The following is a 10,014-nucleotide window of genomic DNA, read 5'->3' as shown; positions in this document are numbered from 1 at the left end:
CTTGTTCTGGCAAATGGGTGCATCGGTCCGGCGAGATAAAAACAGGTTTCAGCCTGACGCTGCCGTCATTGTTTTTGTTTTTTTTGTCTTTTATTATTCATTTCACATTTGCAAAGATAGAAAAGAGGTAGCTTAGTCCAGGCCTTAGCGCTGAATGTGCACCGTTGGCGTCAGTTTGAGTCAGTGTTTGTTTTATGGCAGTCCTGCAGCTGTCACATCACACCTCCAGTGTTTTCCAACCCTCTTCCGTGTCGTCTCTTTCTGCCTCCTGAACACAGCCGCAGCTTTCCTGTAAGCAAAACAGTTTCATTTAATTGGACCTGAATGACCTGACACGTTATCGGGGGTTTTGCCTGGAATTCACCCGTTACGTTTCAGTTACTGCCGATGACCCCTATTCACTGAAGCGGTTATCATGTGATCATTAAAAGGAAAAATATTTATCAAGAGAAAGAAACTAAAAGGTAACCAGAGCAGGTGGTTGCTGGGCTGGGCCCCTGGAAAAAAAGTAAACCAGGTAATAAGGAAGCAATAACTCCAGTCATAGGGCTTTTACTACTTGACTTAGTGGCGGCCGCTGCTGCTACAACGACTGAGAGAGAGGGGAGAAGCGCCATTAGATCCTCTTATTAGATTCTATTATTGAGCAGTCTTCCGTTCAGCTCAAGAACACCTTCAATGAGGCTCTGGTGACATTTTCCGAACCCACATGCCTCATTTGGAGTTTATTCTCCAACTCAAACATCAATGTGATGTGGATATATCACATTGTGCTTCCAAACCAAAAACGGGCCAACTTTTAACAGACTTTTTCCCTTAAACTAGGCCCCCCAGAGTCCAGGATGGTGGCCCATTCATTTCAATGAAGTTAATGGGCCCATAGAGCATACAGTAGTGTCACTTACCATCGCGCCTCTGTAATTCACATGATCCATTTGGCCAATCGGAACGATCCGAGACACCGCACCACTTACGACGTTAAGCTGGGAATAAACTCTTTTCTGCTGATTTTCTGGCCTTTATCATCTTCAACGACTAAAAGACCATCACCAAAAACTAGAAAGATTTGCTTTGAATCGCGTTTCTGGTCAGTCGTCCAGTGAGCCGTTTTAAATAAGTTAATTTTTGTATTGCGGTCTATGGGAAAATTATTTTTGGGCCCATGGGATTTTTTTTGTTGCTGCAGTACCTCGAGTGGCCACTGGGACAAAAATCGCTAAACCGTCTTGCTGTCCGGTATCCAGTTCTTATAATACACCTACGCCTTGAACCCACCTTGGCTGGCTCTCCCTCTGGTGGCGACAAGACGACCTCAACGCTTAGTGGCTCCCCCTGCTGGCCAACGCCCCTCCGAGACATGCAGCACAGGATCGACTTGAACGTGGCGCGCATTTCCTCGTCTCGCAGGGAGTAGATGATGGGGTTGACCAGAGAGTTGCACTCCGCTATCACCAGGCAGAACTTCTCATACTTGCTGGCGTGGCTGGCAGCGCCCAGCAGGCCGTCCAGCAGCAGAGTGAGGAGGCCCGGCGTCCAGCAGATCACAAAGGCTCCTGGAGAGGAAGGATGACAGCCATTGAACACTCAAACCTCCATTTAAAAAAAAATTAAATAAATAGAGCTACCCTGTTGATGACACGGCACTCTTTCACCACTGCTTGTGCAACTTTTGTACCAACAAATCACGTTAAAATGCACAACAAAGCCCCACAGCAACCTGGTCAGACTGGTTTGCAGGAGGAAGTAGGGGGTGGGCGGAGCTACGTGGTGGCTGCGACGGAGGTTTTGGGAAGGGCACAATTGAACAAAACGCTTTACACTTCCACACAAAGTATCTCAAGTCATATCTTTGTTGACTGATGTACAGTGTCCTTTTTTTTTTTTAGATGTATTTTTGATTTTGTTCTTGGTGAAAACGATACACACAAAGAACTTTAATGTACCCCTCACGCTGGCCCTGGGACAGTAGGGAACAAGCTGATCCAGGTTTATCATTCATTTTAACAATCGGTGGAGATTTACTGCTCTCTAATTCATAGGCCGACTGTTACAAGGTCACACTGAAAATGATTAATGAATATAAACAGTTACAGCAACAATCGGGATAATAAAAACAGTCGTGTAGACATTTGAGGTATCTACTTATTGTTACCCTGATGCGAGTCATGATCTCGCCCTATGATATCACTCTAAGGAAACATTTCTGTCTCCACCACTTGAGTGGTTGCGTTACGGACAACAGTCCCGACGAAATTCTGTATTATTTTTCCAAACCAAAAACCCCCGCAGCACAAGCGAAGGCCACTCACCCAGAACCATGGAGATGGTTTTCATCAGGTTGATGATGGTCTGGCGGTTCCTCGACTCCAAGCTTTGCATGGCTGCATACCTGGCGCTGCGGTATCTCACGTAGACAAAGATGCGGGTGTACATGGCCGCCATGATGAAGAATGTCAACAAGTTCAGAACTGCCCAGAAGATGAGGAAGCGGCGGCTGTAGAGCGGCGCCACCGTGGAGCAGTCATCCAGGATGCACTCACAGTTCCAGATGGTGGAGGGCACCAGGCCCATGGCGATGCTCACGGCCCAGATGCAGAGTATGAGCAGCACCACGCGCCGCTTGCTCATCTGGCTGTGCAGCTGCATGGTGGTGATGGTCTGGTGGCGCTCCACGGCCACCGCCAGCAGGTTCCCCACCGAGGCCGTCAGGCTGATGTCGATCAGGGCTCCGCGGATGTACCACTGCTTTTTGGTGAGCATCCTGGTCCACGGGCCCGTGTTGAGCATCAGGTTGGCGTAGGCCACACCCGCAAACAGGTCGGCTGCCGCCATGTTGCCCAGGAGGTAGTAGATGGGGAAGTGGAAGCACTTGTTGATGAAGAAGGCGGCGATGACCAGCAGGTTGGCCAGGACCACGATGAGACACACGGTCAGGCCCAGTCCGATCACCACTGAGTCCCGGAGGGTCCACACCTCGCTCACCTTCTTGCCCACATGGTCGTAGAAGAAGGTGACATTGCGGCCGTGGTCGCAGGCGTCCGCGGGACTGCTCGCTGCAGCCGACACAAGGCGCATCATCGCTGAGTGAGTGTGAAATGACAGTGCCAACAGTTACACATTATGTCACTAACTTTACCCTATCACGCTGACACTGCAGTTGTCATAATATGAGAAAAACGTCTTTAGACGGAAATTTGAGATTTCAGTTGCGCGCCTACGTTTTAAGAATTGTTGACAGTCCACCACCAGACGGAGTTGAATTTTTCTTCTTTACGCTTAGATTATGAAACGCAGGCCTCTTGTCCTCACATTTCTGCAAATGGGTTAACTAATTCAGCCGTTTGCAAAATAACAATAAGTCAGTTTTGACAGCCACATTCATCCATTTATATAATCTATCCATCTATCAGTTAATTAATTTATCTAAAAAAAAAAAATAAAAAAAAATGCAAAAAAACAACATCAATTTTGGTCCCAATTTAAATTATATCTTTCGCGTTAGAGAAGACAGACGCTGTGTCACCGCACACGCTGAAGGCAGACAGATATAAATACCTGACATTTCAACACAGTGACCCAAAAGCAGCTTCTCTCTCTTTCAGGCGGGACGTCTTCAATGGTGCCTTCCTGTAAGTATTAAGACAATTGTACAACTCTGCTAAAAAACAAAACCAAAACAAAAAAAACACACACACTTGAAACTGGTCCGAAAACAAACGGCAAGTAAGTTGAATTTGTTTGGAAGAAGAAGGCGACAGTAAGTCGTCTCTAGCGGTCTGTGATGACGAATAGTGGTAGCACGAAAAGCACGAAGGGGAAAGGAAACTTACCTCAACTGTTACGCTTCTTTTTTTTTTCTTTTTTCTTTTTTTTTTTTTGCATACAGACAGACAGACAGACAGATTAGGTGCAAAACGAACGATCTCTTTCAACCTCCATCTCGTGCAGCTGCACCGAGCACCATGTGGTCGCGCAGTTTCAAGTCGACGCCGGCCGCAACTTGTTCTTAAGTTGATCAGACGGACTGACATGACAAGTGTCACCGCCTGGCTGCAGTACGCAGGTCGGGGCGGGGCGAGGCGAGGCGCTCACGGTGGGCGGAGCTAAACGTTGAGCAAAACGTGCAGGCCGGGTCGTCCGGCTCGAAGGACAAAGTGACCATAGGTGGCCAAAGCATTCACATACTGTACTTCAGTAAAAGTATCGATACTTGTGTAAAAATAAATAAATAAAATACAATGGTAAAAGTACCGATTCAACACCTTTACTCAAGTAAAGGTAAGAAAGTACAGGTTTTGAAATGTACTAAATTGAGTTCAAAGTAAAAAAAAAAAAGAAAAAAAAAGGTTTTTTATTATTATTTTTTTTTTATTACAATTAATGAAACAATACATTTGTTGAGTACTGTGAAAAATAATCTCCTCTAAAACAAGATCCTTTTTTTTTTAATTGAGCTACACAACAGCATGGTTCAAATAGCTCCGCTTCAAACAACAACTATTCTAATAATAAATGAACGACTTTTAACAGAATTTGTATCATTTAAGCACTTTCAAACACAGAAGTAACGGCCATTCCTTTCCAACGTAAGAAGTAGAAAGTATTTGTGTACAAAAGTTCGCCAACATTTTAGTCATTTAGGTTCTCTGCCTCAACACCCGACACCGCCGACCCCAAAAAAAAAAAAAAAAAAAAAAGTAAAACAGGAGGTTTGAAAGTTGCTCTATTTGTGGTTATTCTCACTTTGCACACAAACCACGATCAATCCAGACTGTAGGCTGATCAGTAGTAGCAGTTACAAGTCCGTGGTGGCCCGACGTGGTTGTTTTTGTTGTGGCGCTGAGCGTTGACCTCACGGTCGGTCAGGTTGCAGGGCGGGGCGGGGCGGGGGCGTGGTCTACAGCTCTGACGTGGCGTTTTCAAAGAAGATCACTGTCGGTGTTTACACGCAGCACGGGCAAGGCGGCGTTTTCAAACTTACCCACCCTGGACAGCATTTCCGGGTAATGTGCAGTTTCAGTGAAAACACCGGCGTCGTGCAAACGCAAGGCCGAACCGAATACATAATTCTGCGTTTCCAGAGAAACCCGTCTTTGTGTTAACCGGGGCCTGGGAAGGCGCTCAGTCCATTTTGTTCGAAAGTGTGTTAGATTTCCATAGGAAATCAGTTTTGCACACCGCAAACGGGGAAAAAATCAATCTGGGGGAAAAACAATCTGGAAACTAATGTTAGTTTCCAGATTGTTTTGACGCTGTGTTGGCTGCACCAACAGTCGCACCGCCGCCACAGCGTCATGAACTGCGAACGAACTCAACTGAAGCCTGGAGACAAAAACAAAGGAAGGCGGCGGCACCGTTAATACATCTACGTATGATTTACCTTTCATGAAAAGGTCAGTGACGATCCAGGTTGGGGGCGGGGGGTGGGACGACTACTGCTGCTACAACTATTACTACTCTCTTTGATGATGTACAATTGGATATGAAGATGAAATGTGACGCATTGTTTCAGTGTTAAAACTTAAAACACAAAAAAAAACACAACAACAATATGCTGTGGTAGTCATTTTGAAAAATAATAGCTCACAACACCATATTGAAATACAAAAATAACTATGAGCTAATTCATTTTTGGAACTGCGGACCTAGTTAAAAAAAAAATTTTTAGAATTATGAACAATAAACAGAAGTAGTTCATTTTAAATTTTGTGAACTGAACTTTAAACCAGTTGTTGAGTGAACTTTCCCAAAACTGCCAATGGGGAATTTGTAACAATTATCAGTTTGGTGGTTTTCAATTAATTTGGGCACCCACAGGCAAAAACATCGATGGGTGCCTACTGTATATGCTGTGGAGAGAAGGTCAGATCTCTCTGACTTTACCCAGACTGAAAACTGCTTTAAAGAAGACGCTTGTTAGCAGTTTAAAGGTTGAATACCAGATGGGAAACTTGGTTACAGGCAGCCACGGTAGAAAGCAATGGCTTGACTTGAAGCTTTGACTTGTTTTTCACTGTCTCTTCTCTTCCTTTTTCCTCTGCTATAGAAAGACGTCTGTGACAACAGGAACCAGTGTGTATGGATATACTGGTAGGAGAAAGATTCATGTACTCAATTTTTTTTTTTTAACAATTTTTAAATGTTCTTTCTTTTTTTCTTGAAAAATATGGAAAACATCTGAAAGTCTTTGTTAAAACAACAACCTGCTAGTTTCTCTTGATGATGATCCAACATCCTCCTCACCTTTGGACTGTTTTCTGCTTTATACTGGAAAATTATCAGTCTATCTGTAATGTGGAATGAGTTTCCTCGGTACTGTACTTGTTTCAATGTGTCACTTTCTCCTCTGTAATGTTGAGATGTTGCCTCTCCTTCATGCATCATCATCATGTGTTATCTCTATTTAGTTATTTTTACATTACAATCAAATGGCAACTCCACGGTCAGCCCAGGCTACAACTCCAGGTACTGAATCGTGGAAGGACACTCATGCCATCTTATCCATCTGAAGCTAATCTGATTGGAATTTGGAATGCACTGTACTTGTTCCAAAGTGTCCTCACCTCTTTTATTTTGTCTGTATAGACAATTGTGGCGGTACAATTTGTGGACACTTGCTTTAACGTGTTTATTAACCATCCTGAATCACAGTTCATCAGGACAAACTATTGGCTCACTGTCACATATGTCATTATAAATCCAAAAATCTCTTCTGCATAAATCAAAAAATCTCCTCTGTCTCGAGGGAGAAAAAGGAGGAAGAAGAGGAGGAGGAGAAGGAACGTTGTGGATGTTGTTGAAGGGATACATTTCGCCTCTAATCCGAAATGGATAAATACTTGGGACTCTTCTACCTATAACCTATTTCTATTTTTTTCATTAACTGAAGAAACCTATTGGATTAGAGGCCCAACGTCTCCAAGTGCGCAAGAACAAGTTCAGTTGCCTCAACGTAACCCTTTCGTCACATTAAGACGACTGAGAACCTTCACAGACAGGTACTGATGTATGTTATTTCGTGAGATAGATTCTCACATTTATACGGCATTACTGGTGTTTAAAACTACTACAATATATAACTCGTACTTTTATTTTGAAAGTAAGTAGACGGCAGTGCGGTTAGATATTGCGACGCAGCCTTGAAAACGGTGTATCCGGCACCTTCTACCTTTGTCGCCCTCTTGTGGCGTTGATGGTGAACTACGTTGCCTGTACGCTCTGATTTTTTTTTTTCATGGGTGTGCTATCATTTAGTTTTACTCAATAAAAAAATATTGAAACGTTGGTTTGGCACGTATAATGTTTATCATAATTGTACAGTATCCAAGTTAATTAGATGTTGCTTGTGATGTACTGACACGCCGCTGGAAACGTTTTTTCCAACTCTCAATGACGTTAGCGAGTCTTTGCTGCCCCCTTGCGGTCACATTCTCGGGAAACAAAACATTTGTGTTGTTTGCATGTTCTCCTTGGGTCTCTAAATTAAAACTTAAAATTGTCCGTAGGTTTGTATATGAGTGCGAATAGTTCTGGTGTCTCTCTTGTGACGAACTGGCGACTTGTCCAGGGTGTCACCCTGCTTTCACCCTATGACAGCTGGGAGAGGCTCCAGCAGACCCCAAGGCCCTGAGCTCAGGAAGACGCGGCTATTGAAAATAGATGGAGGAAGTAAAATGATTTTGGAAGTTGTAAGTCGAGTCTTGTTCCTTGATCCATTTTGTTTTCTTACCTTTGTACACGCTGCGCAAAGTGAAGGGCAACTTCTCGCTATAGAAAGCAGCAAAAACTAACACAGTGTGGTTTTGTTTACTTTTTTTATTTTCTATAAAAGAGATGAGTTTATTCAATGATCATAACAGACTGAATCAGAGACCTCGATAGACCACTCACATACCAAATGATATTCGAGGAAAATGCTTCAACAAACCCTCCCTCCCCCAAAAAACAGAACAAAATGTAGCACAAAATAAAATACCTGAATAAAGCAAACTCTGGGCTGAGCTGCGGGTCAGCACATTCTCTGAAGAACTCATGGCACATTATGTCCAACAGTTATTGTGATAAAGGAAAATAAAGGTTAAAAAGGAATGGAGCTGTATTTTTTTTTCTTTTTCTCTTTTTTTTTTTTTACCCTTTCAAAACCATTCGAATAAAAATTCTATATTCATATATGGTGGACTTCATAAGAAATTAAAAGGTGACTTAAGCACAGAAACAACTTCTCTTTATCGGTTTTTATCTCATCAATAGAATGCTTATCTACATTGGGAACATGCCTCCCTGCACCACACACTTAGAAAATTAAAAAAAAATAAAGGAAAAACACACACACACACACACACACACACACACACACACACACACACACACACACACACACACACACACACACACAGCCGCCCAAATTTGACAGTCACACTCACAGACCACACTAAAAATGCCAGTGTGGCAAAGCTGAAACAAATCTATCTAAAATATGCTGATTGAACAAAATTAAAAAATAGATGTCAGGTGTGTACACTCATAGAAGTCCAGCTAAAACTAAATTTAAAATCCGATTATTGACGATGCGTGAAATATAAAATGGTGTCTTAACTTTTTTTTTTTTGTAATTATTTTTCAGTTTTTACACACTTTCAAAATCTCCCTCCCCGCTCAAATATTACACCTCCCCTCCCCTCCCCTCTAAAACCCCTCCGAGTGTAATAGAAGCCAAAGAGAATTGCAATACAATACAGGCACTGGAGAAAAACACCATAAGAGACAAGTGAAGCAGATGAGATGCGTTCAGGATCCGACCCGTCCCCGGTCCAAACAATGTCTCTGAGAACAGAAGCGTAACTCACATCCACTATTACTGAACAAGAACAAATATATAAACCCAAAACTTTTTTTTTTTGTCTGTTTCTTAACTTTTGTTGACTTTTTTTTACTTTTTAGCACTGTGGATTTTTATGCCCTCAGGTGAATTAGAAAGACTATTTGCTGCGACACAAACTCTGTCTAGTCCCCTGCGAGCTACTCCTACTAACCTCGTTCAAGTAACCGCTACAGGAAGTTGTTGAGTGTTTGTCTCCGACACAGATGATCACCAATTTCAGGTTTTGATAATAGGGAAAAAAAAAGGGCAACAACACACAGAGTGGCCGCCCGTCTTACCCTAACTGATACGGTAGTGTGGTGAAGCAGGCCAATGATTTGGTTAAAGAAAAAACAAAACAAAACAAAACAAAACAAAACAAAAAAAGAAAACGAGAATCAAAGTGTAATACAAATAACAGTGCGACACGTACAGTGAACTCATTCCAACTGAGGCTTCCGCAGACGGCTGGACCTTTCCCTTTCTTCTGCTGACAGCTTCCTGTTGGAGCTTTTAGTTTGAAAATACAAGGCAGGATTAAAACTTTTTTCCAATTCCGTCTTTGATAAATATACTGCTGGAACTATGATTATGCATATATTTAGGGCTTATTTGTTTTCCGTTACTAGCTACCTAGCGTATTTAGGACAATTAATTTCGCATAAAGGATTGTTTGGCATAGACAGGTGATGGAGTGTGTGTGTGTGTGTGTGTCGGTGTTAAGATTCAAAAGAGGAAGAAGAACAAAGAAAAGAAAGCCCCCCCGTGTTTTTTGTCGCTTAAGAAAATACTTTTGTACAGTAGATACCAGGTGACGGTTTGGGGGGGGGGAGCTCTGCACAGCTCGACTCCCCCTCCCCCCCCGCGCACTCCTAGCTGTAAATGTTATTGGCTCGTCAGTGTGTGCAGGCCACAGAACATAAAGGTCTGTTAGGAAAAGAGGTGTAAGGCAAAACTGTACCTTCTCTGCTGAGAAATATACACGATTTACAGTATGGAACTTGCCCCCCACCCCCCAACACTCCTCCCCCATCCCTGCCCTGCCTCGCACCGCACAATAATTTCATGTGTTCACAACAACTGAGAGAGAGAGAGAGAGAGAGAGAGAGAGAGAGAGAGAGAGAGAGAGAGAGAAAGAGATAGTGTGTGTGTGA

At 43.1% G+C, this 10,014-nt stretch overlaps 1 protein-coding gene and 1 long non-coding RNA gene across 10 annotated transcripts; one reads left to right on the top strand and one right to left on the bottom strand.

Moving 5' to 3' along the window:
* Positions 1 to 60: 60 nt before the first annotated feature.
* On the bottom strand, positions 61 to 4,761 carry lpar2a (lysophosphatidic acid receptor 2a). Of its 9 annotated transcripts, XM_076038497.1 has the most exons (6): positions 3,831 to 3,985; positions 3,556 to 3,627; positions 3,219 to 3,313; positions 2,310 to 3,080; positions 1,276 to 1,553; positions 61 to 289 (listed from the first exon to the last, which is right to left on the bottom strand). In XM_076038497.1, exons 4-6 carry the CDS (start codon positions 3,076 to 3,078, stop codon positions 218 to 220), a joined length of 1,119 nt encoding a protein of 372 aa, XP_075894612.1. In that variant the 5' UTR covers positions 3,079 to 3,080; positions 3,219 to 3,313; positions 3,556 to 3,627; positions 3,831 to 3,985; the 3' UTR covers positions 61 to 217. The 9 variants fall into 9 exon arrangements, with proteins under 9 accessions (XP_075894612.1, XP_075894610.1, XP_075894616.1 ...); XM_076038495.1 differs by lacking the exons at positions 3,219 to 3,313; positions 3,831 to 3,985 and adding an exon at positions 4,744 to 4,761; XM_076038501.1 differs by lacking the exons at positions 3,219 to 3,313; positions 3,831 to 3,985 and adding an exon at positions 4,744 to 4,758 and having other exon boundaries at positions 2,310 to 3,053.
* On the top strand, positions 4,185 to 9,252 carry LOC142896679 (uncharacterized). The gene is made up of 2 exons (XR_012928386.1): positions 4,185 to 4,278; positions 6,051 to 9,252. It is a non-coding gene; the product is annotated as an uncharacterized LOC142896679 (long non-coding RNA).
* The last annotated feature ends 762 nt before the right edge of the window (positions 9,253 to 10,014 follow it).

This window comes from Nelusetta ayraudi, unplaced genomic scaffold (assembly GCF_046127955.1).
Source record: "Nelusetta ayraudi isolate G7.1 ecotype Tasmania unplaced genomic scaffold, CSIRO-AGI_Nayr_v1 ptg000057l, whole genome shotgun sequence".
Lineage (NCBI taxonomy): Eukaryota > Metazoa > Chordata > Actinopteri > Tetraodontiformes > Monacanthidae > Nelusetta > Nelusetta ayraudi.
Note: the sequence above shows the minus strand (reverse complement) of the source record. Positions and strands in the feature narration are given on the sequence as shown.

Excerpts from the sequence above, each read along its gene's own strand:
- lpar2a (XM_076038495.1), bottom strand. Across the intron at positions 1,554-2,309 it reads AACCATCTCCATGGTTCTGG|GAGCCTTTGTGATCTGCTGG; the intron begins GTGAGTGGCCTT and ends CTTCCTCTCCAG. Across the intron at positions 290-1,275 it reads CAGAGGGAGAGCCAGCCAAG|GAAAGCTGCGGCTGTGTTCA; the intron begins GTGGGTTCAAGG and ends TTTTGCTTACAG.